The 26987-nt window shown below is 46.8% G+C and overlaps 1 protein-coding gene across 1 annotated transcript in view; it reads left to right on the forward strand.

Annotated features, from left to right (window-relative positions):
- Nucleotides 1–26987, forward strand: part of MYO1G (myosin IG) — a 1030638-nt gene that overhangs the window by 766195 nt on the left and 237456 nt on the right. The window contains exon 17 of the mRNA XM_069645825.1: nt 2136–2359. Within this exon, the coding sequence (XP_069501926.1) occupies nt 2136–2359 (224 nt within the window). The remainder of the gene's footprint in view (nt 1–2135; nt 2360–26987) is intronic.

Genomic DNA, 26987 nt, shown 5'->3' on the forward strand with positions numbered 1-26987 from the left:
AAGCAATACTTGTAACAACAGTACGTCATCCTGCAACATTTACAATGTGTCAACATCCGCTATCTTACCTGTACCATGTAACTAAGTTCATTGCAAGTAACAGCGCCTCAATGCCCCTGGGCTGCTTGTGCGCTATATAAATGTAAATAAATAAATAAATAAAGTGTCTGGCACTGTGGAACAGATTTCATAGACAATACCTGCCAAATATTGTGACCACCTGGGCAATACTTGGCAAATGGTGCGCGTTCCTGATAATGCATAAGTCTTGTTATCAATGCATCCAGAATCTCCCCTTGGCGTCCACCTCTATGCTCTCTCTAGAATCTCCTCCAGGGAAGTACAGTCCCCCCACTTCCCCTTATCTTCCAGCCTCCTTAGACTGAGGGATAGTAACGCACCTCCTGAGATGTTCCTCTGCAGTGTTCTGATCTCAGCCTCGCCTCAGCACATCTGGAGGATGAGAGACACCTTTGCTGACCAAACGCCTCGCTGGAGACATCTTGTCCTCGGGGAATTTGGAGGCCAGGGATAGTAGAGAAGAAACAGGGCCTTGGTCGACAGAAAAAGCCCTCCTTGATCACGTGTTGCCATGTTTGATATTTTTCAACAATACTGTGCAAGTATTACTTGTGACACCATTTCGTGAACATTTATGTCAGGAGTTGCATTTTCACTTACAGAAACTATTTTGGTGTCAAACTGGTGTATTTTCAAGCACGAAGGGCTAGTTAGGTTGGTTAAACCTACGAGACACTAACTTTACCCACCATGGCCCACAAAAATGGCTGACACTGGCCGGTCAGGCAGGCTCTATGGGAACTGCCTTATTACACTATAGGCTTCAGGGCCCATGGACACTTCAGTTGGCCCTATTTACTTTTGACTTCTTTAGCGCAAACTATGCAACAAAAGGATTGCATTGGAGTACAAGATAATTGGGGTGGAGGTGTTATACATGAGAAAAGAAGGACAGCTTCTTCAGGGGAACAGGCGGGAAGAAGGAGGGAAGCAAAAGGGGAGGAAGGGGAGGAGTTATGGAACAGGAATTTTAGTTCCGGGTTGGAGTTGAACAAAGAAGGTTTTACTAACGACCTGGGCTCCTGGGTGTTCCTTAAGGTTGTTCTTCCTGTGTAGAGCTCAGTATGAGAGCCGTCGTAGGGAGGTCGCATCAGCTGCTTGGATGACTGAGGGATTGAGGAATAGATTGCAGATGCATCTTCCTCTAGGCACCCTGGCCTGCAACGCGGACTGGGGCAGAGACAGTCATAATTTATAACTACCAATGTTGAAGAGCCTTGTGAGAGAGCACCAAGGGAAGCATTACGAAATAAAGTACTGGCATGGCTTCGTCTAAGAACGGGTCCGGGGGTAGTCAGAAGTTTCGACCTGAAGTTCCTACATAGAGTAAAAATTGCCGGCTGGTGCACCCTGAAGAACAGGGACTGTGTTCAGGTGGGGTGTGGAACTAGTAATCTTCCTGGGTTTTTAAGTATCTGTAATTATCTACCAATGGGTTCCTCCAATCTAAATCTTGTAGTTTGATACCTTACCACTTCCACATCCCCCTTGCCCATGGGACCCCCTTGATGTTTTCTGTTTGTTTTTATATTCTTGTTTATTTATTTTGTCTATTATGTCTGTGTTGTGTTGTGTAGCATTCTGAGGCCTACGGGCATGTAGCGCTTTATAAAAATTCAAATAAATAAATAAAAGTCAAGTGTCCTGCTCATATGATATGCGACTAGCTCTGCTCCAGCGTGCACTCGCCGACTCCCGGAGGCACGCTGCAGGTCAGTAAACGGGTGCTTTGTGTGAGGCCATGCCTCATGGTGCAGGGTAGCAGGAAACAGACGAGGACCCTGAGAAGTTGATGATGTAACAGAAGATGAGGAGTGTGATGTGATGTTGCCGAGGTGACTTCCTGATGATGGAAGTAGAACAAAAGACATCTAGAATGGGAGTGTATGGATAAGGCTACTGTAAAAAAAAAAAGAGCATCATTGCCTGGTTATGCGTCACTAAAGAAAGCCAAAAGCCTGGCTGTATATGTTTTTATGGAAGCCATTGAAGTGTGCTCTGCAATCATATCTATGTTTGTGGTCGTTTTACCATCCCGCATCTCTCTTCAACAGGTATGGCGGGGAACGCTGGCACGGAAGCGCTACCGGTTACTGCGGGCCACTTATGTCATCATGAGGCACTACAAGTGCTATAAGGTGAGGTTGTACCTCCTGGAGCTGGTGCGGCGCTTCCAGAACGTGCGGAACATGGCCGACTATGGGAAAAGCGTGCCATGGCCCCTTCCTCCAGTGGTCCTGACAACCTTCCAGGAGAACACCCGGCTACTCCATAGGAGGTAAGTAGGCTGAAAAGAGATGGACAATAACACCTTTCTGTTTCGCAGGATGGGCACCAGTGCCCATAGCAACATTCTTATCCATTGAAGAACAGCTGGGCCATCACTGGCGACCTATTACAATTCTATGGTAAAGTGGTCTTTTTTTGCATAAGTATATTATTCATGCAGGTGAAGAAACACAATCAAGCCGTATCAGTGAATAATGTCGCCCATACATAATGTCCCCATATATAATGTCCCCATACATAATGTCACCGGGAAAAGCCATTGGCATTATATATGGGGACGGGTTGTGGGGATGTCCCCTGCTCCCCTTGTTAAAAATAAAATGCAGGGTTGCGGGGGTGTCCCCTGCATGTTCAATGTAATAATGTCTCTGCAAAAAACAGCGAAATATTTTTGACAGGAGACATTTCTGTGGGGACATTATTACATGGAACCAATCAAGCGAGGTGATTTTGCTTCCAATGAGCACATATGCGCTACTGTCCAGTGGCAGTCCACAGCTGGAAACAAGACAGAAACTCATTGGAATGTTGCCAATCTCTTTCCACGGAAGGAAGATACAATGATGGCTCGTTGTCATGCCAACTTCGAGCTGCTTCAACTGGAGGTGGTAATGCAATACTTATTTCATTTGGCAGTACAGCACTATGGAGAGCAACGTCGGAGGAGTGCTGGCTATCACCTTCTAATGCAATGGGCGGTGTTTCTGGGTCAGCGGGGGCTGGGCAATTGACATACATTACCAGGGTACTTGTGTCACTGTTCCAGGCAGTTGTACTCAATCCATGCACAGAACAGAAGGGCGGCTGCCCTCTGCAGATGTCGGGATCGGTTCCGCAGGGCATTGGCGCTGGACCACACCGCCAGTCACAGGTCGATTCAGATTCTGGGGTAACCTGGGACATACCTCAAAGATAAGTGGTTATGACCCCCATACTCAGATTGGAAGGCAGATTGACCTGGTGATCGGTGGGTTGGGGGGAGGCGATGACAGTAATAGTTGGGTGAAGCAGGCATCACCACACCAGGTGTGCTTGGACATATCATGAGGGGAGTCAAAGGTTCTCTAACCAGCCGAGTTTCTACTCCTTGGTGCTAACATTTTCTTTTGTTTAGATGGGGGTCATGCCAGACAGGAAGTGCACCTGCCACTCACCTGTTCTTGAGGGATGTCTATGCTGGCCGCTGACTTTGGTACTCAACATGGACCTGTGAGTCTGTCTACGTTGAGGGTGAAGCTCTAAAGAGGCTGCGGCGGGTAGGGGGGCAGTCAGTGGCACCTTTGCTTGACTCATTGGCATGCTCTCTGTCCTCAGATTGATCTTTTCTTCAGTCAGACAGAAAAACAGCAGTAGGCTTCTGGGACAATGAGGAAAGAATTCCAGATTGCCGCTTCTGGAAAGGGAGTCAACCCATTGGCAGGCTCCAGTTCGGAAACACGCTATTCCTAGATCCTTACAGGTTTCCGGTTGCGTAAAAGTGGTGGTTCGGGTCTCAAGTGTGAGGTTTGGAAGAGATTTACAGCTCGGTCATATATGTGCTTTCTTTCATCTTCAAAGGTGCTGGACATTTATGGTCAGAGCACTTCTGCAGGAAATTGCCCCTTTCTAGAGTCAGGGCTCTATATGAACAAACCAATAGATTCAAATGGTTTTCCTTGACTTCCCTTTGGTACCGTGGGCCAGGCTCAAGACTTATTCATGAAAGGTGCATATGGTGGGAGTGATCCATAAACTCAACATCCACAACCCTTAGGAGACTGACAAATGGTAAAGTTCAAACCAATTTACCAGTAAATGATTCTAGAAAAAAGCAACAATTAAAGGCAACCCGTGACAACCTTAACTGTTCCGAAGCAGTAAATGGAATCACAAGCATGGGTTCCATGGTAAGCAATGTTACACAAAGCAAAATGGAATAACTTTGCAAAAAATGACTGTTGGTCTGGTTGTTCAGACAGGGTCACAAGTAAAGAATGTATCTGGCTTGCAAGCAAACGTCACCAGATTCAAGGGCTAGGTGCATCCTAGGTGGCACAGTTACCTTCTGGCTTAGTCTCTTGTGTGGAGCAATCATCTCACTAGCAGGACATGGCTGTGTCTCATGGGGGTTCTGTATGGTCAGACAGCTCTATGGCTGCTCCGGTTCTACGTTCTTAGATCGCCAGCCAGAGTTTTTTATGCAGAGGTTTTTGCCGAAGATCTTCACCCGAAAAAACTCAACAAATGTTTTTCAAAAGTTCCTATTTCCCACACCCCCTTCCGCTTATATTTCCTTACCCACCCACCCCCATATTTTTCGATGAGTTTTTTCTGCCGAATATCTTATACAAAAAACTAAAAAGGCCTGGCGATGTAAAATCCTCATACCGGCTGCTCCCTGGTCAGCATTTCCATTCATGGCGAAAAAACTCACACTCGCCCAAATCTTTTTCAGCGACCGGCAAGGACTCCTCCTCCTTGGGCAAGCCTTTATGGGGAACCAATCATGGTAAACCCCTGCCACCTGTAAGTGGGTAGAGTGCCCAGTACCTTCAGTGCCCCTTCTAAGCACTGGCTCTAGTCTGCTGGCCCTGGGTCTTCTAGGTGCTGCTGACCTATCCTGGCTCCTCTGGCTCATGGGACGTCCACAGCAACTGAATGACAGCTGGGACAGCTTCCCCATCAAGGCAGGCGTGTCCCCAGCCAGGCCCTATTCCAGTGTTCTCAGGGCCTGGTTGTGTGGCTGTCTGCTCCCACTCTGGTAACCATTGCGGTGGCAAAGCAGGGGGACACTTCCTTTGAAGGTCAGGGGGTTCCAGCTAATGCTCTTACGAATGCAGGCGAGCCGTCCTTCAGAGACAGCTGATTAGGCAACGTCTTCCTCGAAGTCCAAAATGGCGGAATGCCACGAACCAGTGGCAGAGTAGCCAGCAGCCATCTTAAAAGCCGCCCGTTGATGGTAGTGGCAAAGGAGCCGCAAAGGCTGCATATCATTTGTTATTTATTTGATGTATAAGGAGCTTTCGCCAAAGCGTCGTACATACATGTTTAAATGGTACAAAAAATATCAACCAAAAGCAGGGGAGTTCAGACATAGCAAAGAGAAGGTGAGCTTTGAGGGTAGGGTGAAAAAGAGTGTAAGAAGGGGCAGCTCGAATGTGCAGTAATAAGGCATTCCAGAATTTTGGGGCAAGGATATCAAAAGAGCGGAAACAGGACTGAGTACAAGGAGTTTTGGGACAGATAGAAGGAACGGTTCTATGTTCTTTCATCGCCAGTAATTTCAACGCCTGGCTTTTAAACGTGTACAGAATTACGAAAATGGCCATCAGATTTTTTGATTTTTTGGGGGGGGAGCGTGTTACCCCCTCAAATCCCCCCTCCACCACCTATGTTTACCTATTCCCTACCCCCAAACCCTTATCTGCCCTTCCCCCCTCCCCTAAAAAAATGTTGTTTACCATTTTCGTAATTCTGTACACGTTAAAAAGCCAGGCGTAGAAATTACTGGCGATGAAACGACGTTATGACGAAGAAACTGGGATTGAGAGCGGAGAGGACGGGGAGGGATACGCATAGAGACCGAGGAACACAAATAACCTGGTTCTAGCCCATGGACACATTTAAAAGTAATACAAAGGAAATTAAATTGAATGCGAGCTTCGAGGGATAACCAGCGAAGAGAAAGAAGAACGAGGGGGGATACATAGAACACAGAGTACCCACAGCAGAAGTGAACACCGAGCGCAGGGAGGCCCGATGGGAGGCAGGAAGACCAAGAAGACGACAGGCGCGATAGTCAAGAAGGGAGGACACCAGAGTAGTGATGAGCCGTTTAGTAGCATGAAAAGTGAGGAAAGACCAAGCTTTTCTAATATTAAAGAGATGAAAGCAACAAGACCGTGCAGCGCTGGCGATATGTAGAGTGAAGGAAAGGGAGGACTCAAACAGCACGCCTAGATTACAGGCAGAAGAAGAACCAAATTCAGATGCTTACATGGATTTTTAATTAGGTACTGCCGAAATCAAAATGATCCTTTAAAGTCCTTGCCTCCTGAGGATATAGTGAAGTCACTTGTTGCTCCAGACCTTCCTTGTCTCCTGAAGACGCTCGTCGGCGAGCTTGAAAGACACAGATGCATACCTTCGAGTCTTTCTCTCCTGTTTGCTGCAATATCATGGAAAATAAAGAAATGAGGCAGAGGTCTGTCACCTTTTTTGCATCTCATCTTCACTCCTTGGCTAGCCTCCCATTGGAAGGATGCTAAAGATATCCTTCCTTTTAGCTTTCTGATTGGGCCTCCCTCTGAGGATACCCTCCCTCCGCTTGAGTGAGTGGCTCCTCCCCTCCACTGGCTCCGCCCCTCCACTGGCTCCTGTTATCAATGCTGAAGAGAAGGCCGCAGGGCCCGGATCCCATGGTTTGTGTTTGGCGCCTATCTGCACCATCGGTCTAGGAATGGCAGTCTCTCCCCAGCTCCCGGGGTTGCACATAGTCATGGTAACCGAGGAGGAGCTGCCTGTGGGGCTCAGGAACGTCATCTAAAAATCAGCTGAGGAGCTAGCTTGACATCCCTGCCATCTATCTCCATCAGACCCATGAAGCCAAAATCCTGCCACAGTCTCTGATCGCCCTACTGGCGAATCAGCTTCTCTCAAGGAAAGCTTGCACACAAGTCAGGGGGCAGAATGTGTGTGTCCCTCCTGGCAAGCTACAAGAAGAGTGTCCCAGGGTTCCTCAGAGGGAAAGAACGGCTGTGAACCCCTGCCTGGATTTTTAGACTGGCATCTGGGGCAAAGCGCAGTCCTTGTGAACTTCTGTCTTTGTCTAGAACACTCTTTCAGGGCAGGCTGTTGTACACTGCATTACCTATATGCGTTATGCTTGACCATTCTCAGGGTCTAACTGATCAGCCAGCTACCATTGTAAGACCCTCACTGAAGTTCCCCTATTTCAATGGATACGTTGTTACATCGCCCGACTTTTTTTCGCGGAGTTTTTTGCCAAAACGTTTCAGATGAAAAAACGAATCGCAAAATATGGTGGGGTGGGTAAGGGGATATACGTGTACGGGGTGGTTGGGGGGAGAAACCCCCAAATAAAAAAATTCAATGAGTTGTGAAAAAAAACATGGCAATCCAAGCAAAGTAAACACGTTAGCTACCAGCAGTCCTCTGACCCTCACTTTGTTCCCATGCACTGAGTTTTAATGCCCAGCGGAGAACTACATTGCTTGGAAGAACACACAAAAATATAATGGGTGCCCCAATAGTGATTTATAACATTGAGGGGGGCAGTAGGTAGCGCCCTGTGTAAAGCCACTAGGGCTATACCTGTTCAGCTAGGAACTGATACCAACCACGCAACCTCAGCACAGTCAGTCAGGTGAACACTCATTGCTGCAAAAGGGGTACTCATGGTAAAAACCAACACACAGTAGCCAAGTGCAGTGCCGTAACACAAAATATGGGGGCCCCCCCTGTGAGCCATTCTGAGGGCCCCCCCCCCAACTCAGCAACAAATCACGGTTCGTGCTACACTCTGGGCCGGCGTAGATTATCATGCTTGCACAATACGCATGAACGTGCTGCTGAAGGGGTATGCCGCACACTGTACTAGGAGAAAGATACATATAAATATGTGTTTTAATGCAATATACAGCACACTTTGAGAATAATTGGCTAAAAAGCCAGAGTGTTGCCATTGTTTTGTAGGGTAACACCAATCCAATACACGCTAGTCACCAACAATGCACAGGAACATGAATGCTTTGCTATTAAAAATGTCATGCCACATTGAAACCAGGTCCCACTGGCTGCACAATATAGACCAGTGTAGACACGTCCTAACACTAAGTAAAGCATGCCAGGCCACATTTAGACATACCTAGACTGGTTGCACAAAAATGCCAGTCGAAGCAATAACACTCATCAAGAAGAGAGGACACACTGAAGCCCGGATCTCTGCTGCCTCTAACAACACGGCCAAACTCTTTAAAATCTGCATGGAACTGGTCAATACTGTTGCAGTCTCCATCTCTCCTGTTCCCTCCCAGGCTCTCTGCATGGCTCTGGCCTCTCACTTCTGTGCTAAAACTCAGGACATCCTGTCAACTATCTCCTCTTCCTCCCCCTCTTCCTCTCTCGGCCTCCCTTTGGCCATCTCTACCTCTCCTCCTCCTTTCTCCTCTTTCTCTCTGACAACACCTGACAAGGTTTCTAGACAAGTCTGATCCATGAAAGTGTCATCCAAACAGCTGCTGCCCTGCTCCTCCAGAACCATCAAGGGCCATATTGACACCCTTGCTGCACCTTGCACCTTGGCCGATTTCTGTAATCAGTCTTTCATCACTGGAATGTTCCCCTCTCCCATTAAGCACTCCCTTGTGCACCCACTCCTTAAGAAGCCATCTGCCGATCCTACCTGTCCTGCAAACTATCGCCCAATCTCTATCACCCCTTTCCTGGGAAAACCCTTGGAAAAAAGCTGGCCATCTCCCAGCTTACTCTCCACATTGCATCTGTTGGTTGTCTCCATGACCATCAGTCTGGCTTCAGAGCTGCCAGAGGCACAGAAACTTCTCTCCTGAACACCCGTGAATATCTGCTCTCTAACCTTGATTCCAGCCTCCCTTCTGTCCTAATCCTCCTTGATCTTCCCTCTACTTTCGACACAGTCAACCACGCTGTTAGGCAGAAACCTGTGCAGTTCCCTCTGGGACCACTGCAAAAGATTTAAGACTACAGGTGTTTGGCAGTAAACCCACTTGGTAGCAGTCTGTACCACACAGATTCACTTGGTAGCTGTGGCTGAGCAGTCAGATTTCCCTCAAGAAAAGTTAGGCAGTATACAGAGTATTTACAATAGGTCAAAAGAACATAGTAGAACAAGTAAACACTGACCACAGCTTGGTGTAAAAGAGATATAATTATTTATTTAAAACCACATCTAGAAAAACACACAGGCACTAATAGTAAGGAATTCAAAAACACGGTCACTAAAAGATATACACTCCCTTAGAAGAATATTAGACAAGTCTTAAGTAAAGCCCCACTTATTTTCAGACAGTGGTGAGCGCTTAACGCAGATGGCACTCTAATAATTCGTTGTAAAAGGGAGAGAAAAGCAGAGTATAATGTGAAACAGATCCCAACACCTTCATAAGAACAAAAAAAGAGAGGAAGGCAAGTAAAACCGTGAAGTTAGAGTTCAGAAGGCCGGATCCACTTTAAGAGGATCAGAACGAAATGTGTCCAAGGTCACACGGTTGAAGTGCACAAGAGTCTTGCAAAGGTTCAAAAAGAGTTGGACCAAAAGAAAGGGACCAGTTAGAAGGTCAAGGCGGCCAGCCCAGTCCAGAAGGTTAAGGGATTATTATTACCTTGTAGCAATCTTTAGAAAGGGAGGCCTGGCGGACACGGTACCTTAAAGTGGTGATACTCCAGCAGGGGCAGTTGTTCCTGGCAGCGGATGCAAGTCGGTGCTTCGTCCGGGGAAAGAGAGGATCTCGTCGGGGAGGAAGACAGGAGTCCGTTGCACTGCCAGGGAAGAAACCAGCCGTGGAGTTCTCAGGTAAAAGGAGCGGTCCTTTTATTCGCAGTCCAGTGGTAAGTGGCTATCCGGTTGCCGGGGTGCTTGGCACAGGCAATTGGACCACAAGACGTCCTGGGATGCGAAGAAAAGAAGGTAAACTGGTTGTGCCCACCAGTCAGGGGAAAAAGCCTCTCCAACCAGGAGATCTTCTCTGTCGTCGGGAAGTGGTGAGTCGGTTCCGCAGGGCTCCACCGGTGGTGTCGTCGTGGTAGGTTGGCTCAGCTTCTCCCTCGTCGGATTCTCAGGTCCTGTGGCGACTTCTGAAGTTCCAGTCCCCAAAGCCCTGCTTTTATGCAGCACACCCCCATTCACTCAGTCTAGCTGTCAATCAAACATGCTAAGTGGTGAGCCGGCCGGCTCACCACTTGGGCCAATCACACAAGAGTGCGACTTGAGTTACCAAGGTAACTCAGTCCAGGGTGCCTAAACCCCCTCCCACACCCCCTGTGATACCCAGACAGAGTGGCACCACGTTTGGAGGCTTCTGCGGAGAAGCCCGCCAAAAAGTGGCACAAAGGGCTCGACTTGGGTTGGAGTCACAGAAGAGAACACAAACGCCATTTTAGAATTGAGACCTGGCAAAAAATACCAACCGGCGAATTAATATTAAATAAATAAACCGGCGGTATGTTCGAGGCTATGAGAATTAAATAATTAAAGTTGGTAGCCTCGAACAATGGGAAAATCCCATAGGGATATATTTGCGGTCGAATATAAAAAGTAGTATCCACTGCCACCAGCCAAAACTCGATCAGGGGGGACGGAGACGTGCCCCCTCGACTAACAGACCCCGGGGCAATCGAATTGCCCTGACCAGGACGTCCACAATATGATGGTTTGTACTGGTTTCTGTTCATCATTTAGGACTAGTAAAGCCAATGGTGACTTTACATGCCCTGGGAGACAGTAGTCAGTCCCAGGGTATGGGATCTATGGTGGGGTGTCACTATGACACCCCTGTGTTACTGCACGGAGGGTGCTGTGTAACACACATAGTAAAAACACATGAGACCCTATGGAGTAAAGGACCCCATAGCCCATAAAACACATTAACAGTCAAAGGAACACCATAAATCATGTCCAAGAGTGGGAGAAAAAGAGTCTCACTCTTGGCAGGAGAAAAAATAAAACTCCAGAAATCCAGCAAAGCTGCTGGGAGACTCACTAGGTTAGGAAATTCAGCCTAAAGAGAGAATTCTCCCTAACACATGCCATCCTGATCAATCCACTATGTGAGAACCTGGATATCAAGGATCAGGCCCTGGAGTGGCTGGCCTCCTTCCTCTTGGACTGCTCCTCCCAGGTCCAACGTGGTCCCTTTCTCTCTGCCATCTCTCTCTCTACCTGTGCCATTCCCCAGGGCTCTATCCTCTCACCCTGGTTTTTCAACCTCTACTTGGCCCCTTTGGCCCACCTGATCGCTACCTTCTCCTCTAACTTTCAGTGTTAAGAGGATGGCACTCAGCTTTCCTTCAGGCTCCTTTCATCTCTTGCTCATTCCTGACTGTCTATCCGTGATTCAGGATTGGTGCACCTCCAACGATATTTACCTTAGTGCCATTAAGATGGAGATCCGTCTCATTGGGACCCCTGCCCCTGCGTTCCCTCTCTCACTCTGGCTGCCCACCTTGGGCCCTCTTCCTTCGCTTCCTGCGAGGCAAAAAACCTTTTGTCATCATCGACTCCACTCTCTCTTTCTCTCCCCGCATTTCAGATGTCGCCAAGAAGTCTCACTACCTACCAGCTGCTCCTCCTCAAAGGGACTCTTCCCTTTCTCACTTTCCCCGAGAAGCTCACTGTCTCCAGAGCCCTGTTTCTCTCTAGACTGGACTACTGCAACAGCCTCTTTCTCAAGCTGCCTTCCTCTACTCTCCGCCCTCTGCAACTAATCCAGAACAGGACAGCAAGGCTTATTGTTGGCCACAAGCCCAGGGATCATATGTCTACAGCCCTGAAATCTCTCCACTGGCTCCCAGAGGTTGCAAGAATCAAGTTCAAGACCCTTTGCATTATCCACATGGCTTTCTGGGGTCGGGCCCACACTACATCCAGCGCTCTCTTCCAAAATACCATTTTTTTCTAGCCCTTCCCCCGGCTACCTGCAACTCTCTAAGGGCTAGATGCTTCTTTGGGTAGAGAATGGGGGTAGATTTCTCTCCTCTGCAAATGCCTCCCTCTGGAATGGGCCTCCCTGCCCCTCTCAAACATTAGCGGACCACCAGAGCTTCCGGAAGCAGCTCAAACTTTTCCTCTTCTCCTCTGCTTTCGCTCTCTCCCTCCCCTGCTGACCTACCTGTCTGCTGTACTGACTGGTTGCTTGGCGAGTCTCACTGAGTCCAGGCTCTTTCTTGATCAGTCACCCTTGCACTGCCTCCAGCCTACCACGCACTTAGGGACTGTAACTGTAACCCTAGAGTCCCTTGTTATCCTTGCACTACCCAGAGCCGCACTGTCCTGGCTGCACTTACTAGGAGCCTTGCAGCCCTGTTTTCCCCTCCCTTCTTCCTTGCACTTCCCCACTCCCTTTCCCCTTGCATTTCTCATTCTCACACTTGCACGATTTGAATGACACAAGACCTAGTAAGATCATTTGTCTTTTCCACCCTCTATCTTCACTCCATTGCTTGTCGCGCCAAGAAACACTTGTATACAGGCGTGTTATAATAGACTTATATCATATAATTTTATCACAAATGCTCCAAAAAATATACAATGCTGCAGTAAGAAATGGCTAGATTGGCAGCACCCAAATGCCAATCTAGCCAGGTAATTACACTTAGCAGGACTGCGCAGTAAAAAGAAAAGTCATACCAAACTGAGGAATAACTAGACTGGCTGCACCAACATGCCTCTCTAGCCACTAATACCACATATCATGCCTGCTTAGCCTGGACATGGACAACCATTATGATTTATCGCACAATCCCACCGCCCACAGATCCCCTCTCCCTCTAATGCCATACCCCAACCTCCAAAATCAGCTGCTTGGCCCAGAATTACCTTCTTGTCCCTCTTCCTTGTCCCAGAACTTACGTTTGAGGCTCCTTGCCTCATAGGTAAGTACTGGGATGAGGAAGCGTGACATTAGGAGTAATGAAGATACAGGTAGCTAATACAGGGATTACCTCCATGTACATCTACCTCATCCCAGTGCTTGTGTATGAGGCATACTGCCTCACACACAAGTACTGCCTCATACACAAGTACAGGGACAAGGAAGAATAGGGCTAGGAGTAATGACAATTACCAATTAGTAATTAAGGCATTAAACACAAGTAGCGGCTTAACAATATTCAGTTGACTGGGCTGCAGCACTCACCCCCAGAAATGTTGGGCTATGTTGACTCAACCTGGCTGACTTTCAGAGAAGTAGCCGGACAGAACAGGAGACAGATGTTAAACAGCACCTGGATTTCGCTGTTAACAAGGTCCCATCAGTTACTTACGTAAAGCATTTCACTGTTAGTACCTGCATTCAAATGCCAGATTTCTTAGGCAATTGAAATTGTGATGTGGGCTTAGTACTTTCATGCCAGGGAAGTGTAGAAAGGGAAAAGGGGACGTTCATTCTCACAACAGTTCATAAGAGGGTGCTTTCACACTTAAAGTAGAGAGTTAACTGCTTGTAACATTGAAGCTGCACTAAAATAGTCTCATTAAAATGCGTAAAGAAGTTAGCTGTCCCCACACAAATAAGTTTGCCTCCCCCACCACCCGTGAAGTTAGCGCCCCTTTCCCAACATTTGGAGGATCAGCCCCCCGAAATGTAGGTTTTGTTGCGCCCCTGAACACAAGCACAAACACCATTCACCATATACATGCATGCACACCCAGCCATCCTTACATTTAAGTGTGCACTCTTTCACCATACAGGCACACCCAGGCAGCCATTCATACATTTAAGTGTGCACCCTTTCCCCCTTCAGGCACACCCAGACAGCCACCCATACATTTAAGTATGCACCCTTTCAATGTACACGCACACACGCACACCCAGTTACCCATACATTTGTGTGCACCCTTTCACCATACACTCACACAGGCAGCCACCTCCACATTTAAGTGTTCACTCTTTCCCAATACACTCACACACGCACACGTCATGGGGTTGAGGGGAGCCCTATTATTTCAAAAAGAAATTGGGCCTCAGTATAAGTTTGTCGGTCCCGTAACAACAGTACCGATAAGCTTGCCAGTACCGTTGTTACCAGACCGGCAAACTACGAGTTCTGGTCGCGGGTGCCTTCCCACCCGCCAGGTCTGACTTGGGGGGGTGTACCGGCACCCGCGAGCCGAGCATGTTGGATACACCGGCAGCATTCTGAATGGTGCCGGTGCATCCAAGCTCCCCATTCCCATTGGAATATGGGGATCAAATGGGAATGGGGAGCATTTTTTCCTGGCGCATGTGAATGGGCAAGTACCGGGTCCGGTTGAGCCGTAATGACCCGGTAATTGCCCATTCGCGGGTGCTGGAACAAAGCGCAAGTTGGGCGGCAGCCTGCCGGTTTTACCAGCAAGGCTACGGCCAAACTTGTAATGAGGCGGATTGTTTCTTTTGAAATCACTCTGACTTCATAAAGAAATTATTTCTGTTAAGGACCGAACCATAACTGAAATCATTTCTTTATGAAGGCAGAGTGACTTCAAAAATAAACTATTTCTTTTTGTAGTCATAGGGCTCCCCCACCCCATGACATGGAGGCCTCCAGCCTGGGGTCTTCCATGTCATGGGGCAGGGGAGCCCTCGGACTTCAAAAAGAATGTTTCTTTTTGTAGTTACTCCGTCTTCATAAAGACATTATTTCTGTTACAGAAATAATTTCCTTATGCAGGCAAAGTGATTTCAAAAAGAAATTTAAAAAAAAGATTTTGAAAAAATTTTTTTTTCCCAAGTGGGGCCCCCTCCCATGGCATGTGCTAGCGGGGCCCCCGCACCGCTGGGGCTGCGGGGGCCCCTGTAACGCCAGTGGCCAAGTGCGTCTGAGGTACACATCTAAAATAGCCACAACGTAGGCTGCTAGAGATCAGAGCCCACAGGGTAAAAGCAAGAAATCAGAGACAAATAAATAAGAAATGAAGGGGGCGCTGCAAAGCACTCACAGCTTAGAGCCTTTGGTGTTATGATAGTCTATCAATATTAGATAAGTGATATAATTACATTAATGGGCTTCTGATAGAAGCTTTGGAAACATAGACATTACCAAAACATATCTCCTTGACAACCATCAATTTGGAGTAGATGGATGGGAGCGCAACTAGGATTGTCGCTAAACCGTTCTTTAGGCCGCTCTATTGATCTTTAGGTTTCTATAATTAGGACAAGATACGCCAATAATGTATAAGAAGGTTCATGGGTTCATTGTGTTTGTATTTGCATAGGTTTTAACATTCATTGGTATATATTTTGTTTCATTAGCGACTATAGCTATGAGAACCCTGTTCATTTACTCTCAGCATGTTTTGGCACATTTAGGTGGAGAATGGGTTGAAGTCTCTAGGGGGAGATGTAAGATAAATCTGCCAGGAATTAGGCCAGTGCCTTTATTTCGTTGCAATCATACTTTTTCCAAGACACAGATCAGAAAAAGGTACACACATTGCAACAACGATTTAGAAGAAACATAGCTTACATTTACAACAAATATATACATGTCCAGTCTTGCTTTTTTAGTGCAGCTCATAAAACATTTGAGAACTTGTAGCCGCCACAAAACAGTGCTGCTGTGCTTCTGTTGGCGAAAAGGATCATGGCCCATGACCTCTGGGACTGGAGGGTCTTCCTGCTGCTTTTATAGTGCTGCATCTGAAGAGGGCAAATCCTGCGCCTCGGGAGGCACTCAGATACCCCTTTCCAGCAACCCCTAGGCCTGTCCCTTCACTGTGCCTGCTTCTCTGCTGCACCAAAGAGAGAATTTGCCCCCCCCACCTGCCAGCCCCGCCCCCTCTTGCTGCGCTCCTTCACTGCACCACGAGGCAGCTCGTTGAATTCCTTTCTGGTCACATTGTTTGACCATCCAAATGTACCCGACCGGCTGTTTCCAGCACTTTGCCAACCTTATATTGAGGTGGTGAATTCAGGGCCTCTGTTTCCGGTTCCACCGCACATGCGCCGGCTCAGTATGATGTAATTATCCCATGCTCATTTCCTCCACTCCGGCGCTTGTTCTTCTTCTTGCTGATAGATTTTTATCCCTCAGCTGTGATTTTTGGATACTGAGGCTTGAGCCTCATTACTCCATCTTCTCGGGTTGAGTGTGTAGTCGTGGGTTTGTTTTCTTCTTGGTCTGTGTGGTCTTGTCACAGTAGAGCTGGTTTCACAGGCTCTTCGCAGTGATGGGCCTCGGGTAGCTCATTTCCTCCACATGCGTGCTTGGGCTTTTATGCGTTACGTAACGTCAGAGGCACTTCTGCGACATAATGAAAGAAAGCACAACTCTCATTTAAGAGAGGAGGCCACTTGTTTATGTCAGAACTTTCCAGTAAGAGAATAACCCCGAACACTTGGAAAATGAAGAAGACCGCGGGGTAACTTTACCACAACTAAGCTATTTCCTTGCAGCTTGAAATTTCCGCAAGATCTGTTTAACCAGCTGATATTTGATTGCTCCTGGGTGTGTGGTATACGTTTATTTTTATTAATGCATATGGCTAATACAATGTAAGTCTTTTGCATCGTCACACTGTGTACATCAAATAGAATCAGATAATACATTACATATAAAATCAAGAATATAAAAACCTTCGTCCAATTCATATACTGCAAATTCATATTACAGTTTATTAATAAGCAACTTGCATTATTGAAGTAATAATAACACTACTTTTCAGGTGAATATCACTAAAGCCAACAATAACTGATATATATACCTCAGTGCCTATTCTGTACAGTTACCCCTGTCACTTGTTTGCATTTTAGGAGCATGAATTAATAACGTAGCTTGTATGTGCTCCCAAACTTGCATCGCGGCTGCAGTGATCCCAAGGGACTCTGCCGCCACCATCATTGACCAAAACACTGATCTGTGTGTTATAAGTTCCAGTTAAGAGTACTTCCGGTTCAGAGGGCACTTCTACAGGAATTCTTGACCTCAAGACTGGTTACCAAACGAACTCCACAGTTATTGAATCCCCTGTCTCCCTGCTGGTGTGCTAAGGGTTATCCCGAGGCCTGCCTTATCCGCCCCATCATCATTTTGCCCCCCCCCCCTGGTTATTTACCACCCGGTTCTTGCTCTAGTAAATGCATTTGTTAAATGACCAACTATAATATGAAAAGTGAGGGGTGGGAAAATCTCTCACAGTCCCAGAAGGAAGGAAAGAACCACTTCCATGTACCTGCTTTCTACGAGTGCCAGGTGTAAAGGCGGTGCAGCCTATTCTTTGATAAAGATGGAAAGAGGACCATTGGCTGGGATCCCTTTAAGCCTATCTGACTGACTAAGTGCGTATGGAAGGGCAGTGTGCCTAGCAGTGACAACCGAAGCATGATTCGCTCTGGCAAAATGACATCTTTAAATGAAACCCAACCTCAATTTAGAGGAGTCAGGCACACGTTTATTTGTCACCTTTCAAGTAGCAGAAAAGCCATGAATGCTTAAATGTAGGAAAGAAAGTACCCTCAGGTTTACGTTATTACACGTAAGTAGCTACATATTTGTGAGCCGATAAATGAGTGCTGAAAACGCCTAGCAGCAGTCATGAATCCACTGACATTCAGTTACTTGCGGTTAAGTGTCGTTGCTCATGGTTGCATGCCCTTACGGTTTCGAAGGCCTTCAGAGGAATTCCATCCGGTTCACCACGACTGAATGGGGCCTCCTTCGCTGCTGTTGTGTGGCCTTAAAATGTCCCACCTAGGCATAAAATGCTGCTACATGTATCCTGAGTTCGAATCATATACGCTCCACTCTGGACCCAGGGCATCGCTTCACAGCTACCACCTGCTTGTTGGTGTGATTGCCGCACCCGGTGGGTTAGGATCGCCCTTGTGCGTGGATGCAAGGCTGCCATTTGCTCCATTGTTTCCTGTGACTCATGTTAGACTCCTTACTGTTAGGGAGATTTTTCACACAAGTGCTAAATTCCCTCTACCTTAGAGCCCTCCAGCTCTTTTTGCTATATTTTGGGGCTTTGAACTTTTCATTTTCAATGTGTTTTACTTTTGAGTTCTTTGTATATGGAGTTTTAAAACAACTCCATAGCCATCATCTTTTTCTGTGTGTCACACAGCACCTTCAGTGCAGTGGTAACGGGATGTCTTTCAGACTTCCCAAGGTTTAGATACCTTCTCTGGCACTGACTACCGTCTCCCAGAGCATGTAAAGTTAAATTGGCTTTACTAGTCTCTTTAAATTTACTGACCCAGCACACACTATCTTCCTATAGAGTGCTGGAGGGGTTGCTTAGCTTCCCCTGAGTCAAAACACTCACGTAACAGTAAAATGGTACCTTTTCCTACTTTAAATTGCTGGTGGCAGTGGTTTAGATCAACTATTGTGATTTTTGCCAACCGCTAACAATGGTGGCTAAAAATCGGGTCAGCCATGTTTTTCATTATGGCGCCCCAGACCTGTCTGTAAAAACAGACTCCGGTCATCTTTTTTCGCCATTTCTTTTAGGAAAAGTCCTTCTTGTTTTTGTCTCTGCGCTCCAAACCAGGTTTGGTCCCTTTGTTTTTTGGCCTTTGGCGGGCTTCAGTGCTGAAGCCCTCCTCTGGCGCCTGAGTGTCTGAGGTGGACAGGATGTGAGGGAGGTGCCCGAAACTCCCTGTGCTTAGTCTCCTAGGAGACCTGAATGCACTCTGGTGTGATTGGCCGGCTGGCTGTCTGGCAAGGACAGCCACCCTGCTGTGTGAGTGACAGCCAGGCTGGAATGAATGGGGGAAAACTGTTTAAAAGCAGGTCTCTTGGACTTGGAAAGGAGAGTTGACCACTGGAACGAAAGAACCGAAGATGAGCTGAAGGAAGAGGACTGCTGCAACTCCTGGATGACCGGTGAAGCCCTGCTGCAGGTCCGAATTGCCTGAAACTCCAATCGACAGAGATGCCCTTCAGGGTTAATTTCTTCCCTTGAGTTTGGTGGGAACAACCAACTCGCAAGCCACCTGGACACCGTCCCCATCTGGTCGAATTTTCATCAGCGTGCTGTTGAAAACCGGATAGTCAGAGGGAAGGAAACCAGCTCGTGGACTTTAAGGCACTCACACCTTAAACCGACATCTTGCTACAGCTTTTGGCCTCATCCCTGGGCAGTGCAGGAACCTCTTGACGTCCTCCTTCTTGTCCCCATGACTGAAGCTCGGAACAGCGAGATCTGCTCGAACTGCCAGGAACAACTGCCCCAGCTACAACTTTCTTCATTAACAAGGTACTGTGCAAACGCAGTTTGGAATTATTTTCGGCCATCGAGAAAGTGTGTGAAACTTTCCTCAACTTCGAAGGCTTGTCCTTCCCTAAACATTTGTCAAAACTTTTCGCCTAGCCAAATTCTTCTATACTCCGTGGCAAAGACGTAACCGTTATCTACCAGAACTGTGCTATCCTATACAAAGACTCTGAACCATTGACTTTGGCCCAGGCCTATGAGAAGAATTGCTGGTTGTATTTAACTGAAACCCTTTGCCCTGCCTATGGGCTGTCTATTCTTATAACCTTGTCTTTTTACCCCTTTAATAAGTATCTGAAGTGCCATTTTGCTCCCACTTCACAGGAGCTAAAACGTGTTCATTTACTTACCGGTTGGATTTTTGTGGTTTATTAGTGTATGATATTTAGCTGCTTATGCTAGTGTAATGCTTTCAAACTGAACTAACTGAGTAAATAAATGTATATTCTTTTACCAGGAAACCTTGAGTAAGTGTTTGTTTGAATCACTATATTAGTTGGTCCTTTGTGCAACTTGTTCTACTGCTCACTTAAACTCTTGAGATAAGCCTGGCTGCTCAGCCATCGCTACCACTTTACTGTGTAGTACAGGCTCGTACCAAAGGTGAAATTGTGCTTGCACTTGTAGTCTTAATTGCATGTAGTGTTCCCAAAGGGTACTGCAGGTGATTCTGCCTAACACTTACCGCATAACTCCTTTTGTGTTAAGGCAGGGTACGTGCTGTCCCCTCATTTCCTATTGTACCACCTGGCTCCCTGTTGACTGGCAGGCAGGGCATGGGACAAAAACAGTAACTCATCACATCCTATACATTCTAATATAATCTGCACCCCAGAAAACAATGCCTTTCAGTGCAATGCAGAGCATGTGTTACCACACCCACAGCAAGACATTGTGCTGGGATGGCCCTCTCGTCTCTAGGGCCATAGGTAGGGTAGTCCTCATTCCTTCGCTTACTAGCGAGTTGACAATCAGCTGCTTTGGCCCACTACTCTTCTGGGCTGCAGGTGTTATCTTACTGGCTTACAACCCCTGTTTGGGCCTCTCTACAGTCCTTTGATCCCAGTTAAATAAACACCTATGCTGTTGCAGTAGGTTCCGAATAACATGCTCTTCCCCAAGAACGGACCACCGAGACACAAGTCGGGCCATAGTGAAAAGCTGATCAGAACGTTTCTTAGCCAAGGAAAAAGGCCTTGCCTGACCAAAAGTTCCTGCACTGCCATGACATACTGGACATCCACACTAAAGCAGACCTTTCTGGCCAGGGCAGCCCTGCACATCTTCCTCTTTTGAAGGAAAAGCTTGTTGACCAGCACGTACAAACAAATCGCCGCTGTTGGCACTGGCAGTGCACTACCTCAACCCATAGCCCAAACTGACGGACTAAGTCCACTGCCTGCATACCACGTTGGCTTGTGCAGTGTGTTCGCCCTGGGTGATATGACAATTGGGCGTTTACCGGCCCGGCCAACCATTTTATTCAGGTTACGTCTCAACACACTACACGATCTGCATTACCGTAGATTTTTTCGAATACCATTTCACCTAATGAGATTTCACTGAATTTATTTCACCAAATATTGGTAGGGGAAATGGTATATCTGTAATGCATAAAAGGTGGGGTATGGGGTAAAGGTATAATTTAGGGTAGGATGGGGTTAGGGGGCTGCAGGAGTTCTCCCCCGCATAAATAAAAATAGAAAAAGTAAAAAGTAGATTTCGTTTTTCGGTGAAATGGATTCGATGAAATCTCCATTAGGTGAAATATTTTCGACGAAATCACATACATCCCACAATCTGACCTTCCACAAGGATGTGTTATAGGAACTGATAGAGTCAAGAGCGCCCGGGCACCAGACCATTTCTCAAAGGAGCAGGCAAGTAGTACACTAACCAATAACCAATCTTTACTTGCCTTAAAAAATGCAATGGGGTTGTGGAACTATTTGGCTGCCCAGTGCGAACCAAAGATCTTTCCACCTGGAGATCAAACTCATCATTTTACCGTTAGCTTCATTTCCTGTTAAGTGGACTCCAAATTCTTCTGATAAGTGCCCTTTTTGATTTAATGAAATTGAAAGCGAGTGGCATTTTTTTTTCCTTCCATTACTGTTTTAAGGCAAGGAGAAAAGAACTTTTACCAATCTTGCCAGAATATAAGTTTTCAAATATGTGGAGTGGCGGAGAGTGGCAGTCCTGCAGTCTACTTTCTGTTGGTCTGTCTTCCCTGGCCACTCTTACCTGAAGGAGGAGTCAAACCTACCCTGCTCACCATAAAGACTCAGACCTACCGCGGAGCGGACGCAGAGTGGCGGAGAGTGGCAGTCCTGCAGTCATGGCTGGCATGACTGGTCTGACTGCCCCCTCAAACACTCCTCTAGAAGAAGATAACAAGCGCTTAAAAACTTTGCGACCCCGTCCACCCCTCGAAAAACTCCCTCTAGAAGACCCGCAAAACTCACCAAATACTTCAGCACCAACCACCAAACTTTCCAAAACTACAGGAAACAAAGTGGGAAAAAAAGTATTCAAATTACCCACAAGGACTCTAATCAAAAGCCTGTGGCCGACGCCGAATGATTCCCAACTTTCAACTGAGCCTCTCTTGAAACCACCAGAGGAGCTCGAGGAGCGTGAGACATCTATTACTCAATATCAACATTCAAATTCTGACATTGCTTCAAGTTCACCAAACACGATCCCTCCCACCATGCCTCCCCTCGCTCGCTTACCGGCTTGCCCCGGAGGGGGTGCTGTGTCTGCAGTCGAGGGGAAGACCTCTGGTGGGTCCGGATCCGTGTGCTGGTCCGCGCGGGCGGCGGTGGAGAGTCTGGAGGCCCGCCCCCGACCTCGCGGGGCCCCCCGCCTTCCAGGACGCGGAGGCGCCGTTGAATCCAGCAAGGAAAACAATTGGGAGCTCTGATGTTTCCCTGGCCGCCGCTGACTCTGCGGAAGACGATACTCCCGCGGCCCCGCATTCGACTCTTGCACTCGTCCATGCTGAAGGCGAGAGCCGGGAGCCGCGGGAACGCCGTGATGGAGACGCGGAGGCAGCTGGACTTGGCCCCGCTGTGGCTGCAAGCCACCGACTGCACGCCCTGACAGCCACGTCATCAGAGCAGGAGCTCTGTGAGACCTATGACGATCTTGAGCCATACCCCCCAGAGACTCAGCCTACTGAGAAAAACAAAACAAGCCCAACCAACCCAAAAAAACATCCGCGCCAAGCACGAACGACGACGAAAAGAAAAGGAAATCGGCAATACAAAGCCATATCTACTCGTGAAAACAATACAACAACACAAAAAAACATCATTAAAACGAAAGCAGAGAAAGTAATAACTAAAATCCTAAACACTAGACCAAAACTTTCGCCATTGTCAACATTGACAAAGTTCTTTAAAAAAAAAAAACAAAATGGGAGAAATCACACAGAAACGCGTTATGAGCTCACAGATGCTGAATTACTGGATGCAGTGCATGACATACAACCTCTCAGCAAGCACAGAAAAATTGAAGGAAGCGAAAAGGTTACACCAATTCCTCCAAAAGCAAAGTCACTCCACACAGGACAAAAAGATATTCAACCTGCCAATCCAGAAGGCAATTCTACGCCAGACAAAACAATCACCCTAGTGATTCCTGACGATTTCACCTTTGGTCAAACCCCGCTCATACCACAAACCTCAGCCTCTTCATCTTCTCCAGTGATCGTTCCTTCAAGCCCAATACCAAATGAACTTCAAGCGGATACAGACTCTGAGATTGTCCCAGTTGCCGCCGTAAACAAGAAACAAACAATTATCCCTCCATCCCCTCCAATGTCAACACTACTCTTCCCAGTCTTACAGGATATAACTACCCCCTTACCTTTGCTACCAATTGAACAAAAAGACTCAAGTCATCAAGAACCAGAAGACCAAAATGAACTCAAACAAATCGACCCCACAAACCGACCACCTCAGGAACCCAGAGACAAAAGAAAATCACATCGCGAGTATGACCCTCGCCCGGACAGGACAAGCTTCTATATGCCATCCACTCCCACACATGGACCAGGTAGAAAATCGTCTGCTTTGACAAATGAAACACCCTCAAAGAAACCGGACCTACTATCATATATGTCGGCATTATCAATTGCCCTTATTCCCTTCACCAAACTCTATGAATCGCTAAATGAAACACTAAAAGATCAAACAGTACTTCAAGCCATGATCCACACGAAACTCACCTTCCTCGAAGGTCACGTCACAGCTCAAAAAGACATAAAGAATACTCCCTGGACAAACCTGGCAGATATCAACGCACACCTACAGACAATAGAATCGACTCTGAATCTCCTAGAAAAACGATCAACACCAGATACAACAGCAAATCAACTTAAAACACCTATCTTACCTATTGATCTCACAGCTGAAAACTTAAACAAAAATATGGCAGCTAATCAAACAAATCCGATCTCCAAAAAAACGCTACAACATCCCCCCATTTCCACAAACGGATCTATCACCAACATCGTCCTAGTTATCGACGACGAAGAAAACAGAAGCAAAGCGGCCAAAGACCAAATGGAGCAACCCTATCACAATCTTTGACGCAACCAGACCCAAAAACTCAAATAACCCTACAGCCTCAGACGCTACTAACAAAAAGCCTCTTCCAACAAAAAAAATCACAAATCAAAGATCCAACCCCGGCACACCACCCAGGAGGCAGCAGTCTTCCCAAAAAAATGCATCCCACCAATCGAACAACTCACTGTGCTCTCAACCTTCTCTCACTACTCAACTTACTTGGGGCTCACCGACAACAACGGATGACTTCCTACAGAACTCAGACCTAATGAATCTTTCAGAACACCTAGATCCAACACTCGATACGAGCAATACACCTCACCAACAAGAAGAAAATATCAACCCTTCCAAACCGAACAAGGAAAATAATACTCCCAGGATCAACAACAATCGTGAAGAACAAGAAAGCCCACTGACCTTCCTAACCCTAGAAAAACGTCGACAAAAGATAGAACGGTCAGCAGAAATCAAACAAATAACAAATTCAAACAAAACGAATACGCACCTAAGATTCGTCAGCACGAAGATCGATCAAAAAAAGGAAAAAACACGTGCTGAAAAAGATAACACCCAGCCAAAAAATCTAAACGAACCCGACCGATCGTCTGCCCCAGAATATTCGCCCAAATCACCGCGAAGAAATCGAGAACGAAGCAATAGCCAAAAACAAAATGCTGTCTATTCGACTCAACAACAAAACTCCAAAACAAACACACAATATAATTCCAACTACTCCGAACGTCAGACGGAAAAGTGGATCCTGAAAGTTGAACAAACGAAAGACAACAGAGACGAAGTCACACTAAACAGAAGAGGAGTCTTGACGCTGATACATCTTGTTCCAAAATTGTCCCAAATAACGTCAGACGATCTAAGAATTGTTGAACCAAGTCACTATCACGGAAGAGCCTCATGCTACCTTCACATCATCTCGAGAAGAATCAAAAACAAACTGCTAGACCGAGAAAGGTACTTCCGCAGTTTGGGATATCATCTCTCTCAACAACAGAGCAACTACGAGAACCCAAACTCCAAACACACAATACCCTCAGCGAAGAAATCACGTAACAGCGAAAACGCCTATGACCCAAGACCCAAACATAACATAAATGGTAGGGCACATGAACGGAGACCTTCATACCGAAACACCACTACGACCACTCAACAAAACTCAGATAAGCTACCACCAACTCAGTCTCAACCTCCATCTCAAACTGCCCGAACTCCATCCATATCAGACGCTGCTACTAAAGGCAACCAAAAAGCGAAAATAGCCTTCCGAAAGGAACGACACGACCAACACAAGAACCTTTTCAAAACCATCCACTTACCACAAAACTTGCCCTCTACACCAAAAACCAAAAAATCGACTTTATCTAGCTTCTGGGCTTGGCTCCCAAAAGCACTGGCAACGCATCGATCGAAATAGCAACTCATGGACAGATCCAGCCTACAAGAACCAACAACTACTCAAGAAAGACTCCCCCGTGACTTGAAACTACAATCATGGAACATCAGAGGATTCAAACACCTCACCTCACCTAGCGATGTCAACCTAGGATCAGCAGATCTGTGGTGCCTCCAGGAAACCTGGTTGACCAAAACTCCATCACTCGATGGCTTTGACCTTCGTTTGGCACCAGCGTCAAAACGATCACTTGGCCGTCCATCCTCGGGCCTCATAACTGCATGCCAAATCAACAGTGGCCTGGCAATAACAGCCATTATCGTCTCAAACTATTCACTGCAGGTATTACTGCTAACATGGGAACTCCTTCCTAACGCGGAAGAACTCCACCAGACGATCCCGGTGGCAATACTAAACGTCTACTGGAATCCCGCGGCAAATGATGAAAAAAACTTTTTGGCCTTAATTGAATCCACTGTGGATGAGGTACGCACCACCTACAACACATACCACATTATAATATGTGGCGACCTAAACGCCCAATGCAAACAAACTTCCACTAAAGCCAACACACAGAGTGAACGACGAGGCGAAGCTTGGACCAAACTGATGAATTCTAGACACCTTCACAATTTGGATACAGTGTATAAAAGCAACACCCGTCATCCAACATGGACAAACAACAACTCGACATCCACCATTGACTATACTTTTGTATCCGAACCCATGCTATCCTTAGCAACTTCTTTCGATGTCCAGCTAACGTCATCCAGCGACCACAACATCCTGGTAACCACATGGAAACCACCACTCATCACCCGAGATAAAATGGAGTACGGACTTGAACAAAATAATCAAAAAAATAGACTGCGTCTCACAGCTCAAAGCATAAGAGACTTGACAAATCGTTACTCAAAAACTAACGATACACCTGAACACGAAACCATGGATTATGCTCCCCTGCTTATCTCATACATGACACAGCGAACCAACCCAAGCAAAACCACTCAAACACCCATCCATACATACGACAAACTCTTGGTTCTCAGACGCCGTGCCTACAGGAAAGCAAAAAGATCAGCAGCAACGCTTCCCCCGTCCAACAGAGAACTAACCATCAAAGAACTAATGAGAGAATATAAATCTTGGGTGAGAAGACACAGATGGACATTGCATCAACAAGATGCCGGAACCATGCTAAAAGCCATCTGCACCAATAACGTAAAAGAATTCTGGTCTCTACTCAATAAAACATCTTTGTTTACCGGACCAGAAATTACCAATTCAATCGATGAAGCAACTTGGGCCACCCACTTTAGATCACTCTTCGAGCTGCCAAACACTCTATCAAAATACGAGCGTCCGAAACCATTGTCGACTGACCTGAATCGCCTAAACCAAACTAACATCTGGACAAAGCTGGACGATTTAGATGACATTTGTAACATCATTAAAAAATTGAACAAATCCAGAGCTCCGGGACCTGATGGTATCACCAACTTTGACCTGAAATCACATCCAATCGAATGGGCCAAATTCATAAGATCCGTGTTCACACGATGCGTGGCTGCACAATCAATACCTCCTACATGGCTGTCCGCAATAGTGGTCCCGATTTATAAGAAAGGCGACAAGCAAGACCCTACAAACTACCGCCCTATCGCGCTACTAG

The sequence above is a fragment of the Ambystoma mexicanum genome, chromosome 2p, assembly GCF_040938575.1.
Source record: "Ambystoma mexicanum isolate Mex_15411 chromosome 2p, UKY_AmexF1_1, whole genome shotgun sequence".
Taxonomy (NCBI): Eukaryota; Metazoa; Chordata; class Amphibia; order Caudata; family Ambystomatidae; genus Ambystoma; species Ambystoma mexicanum.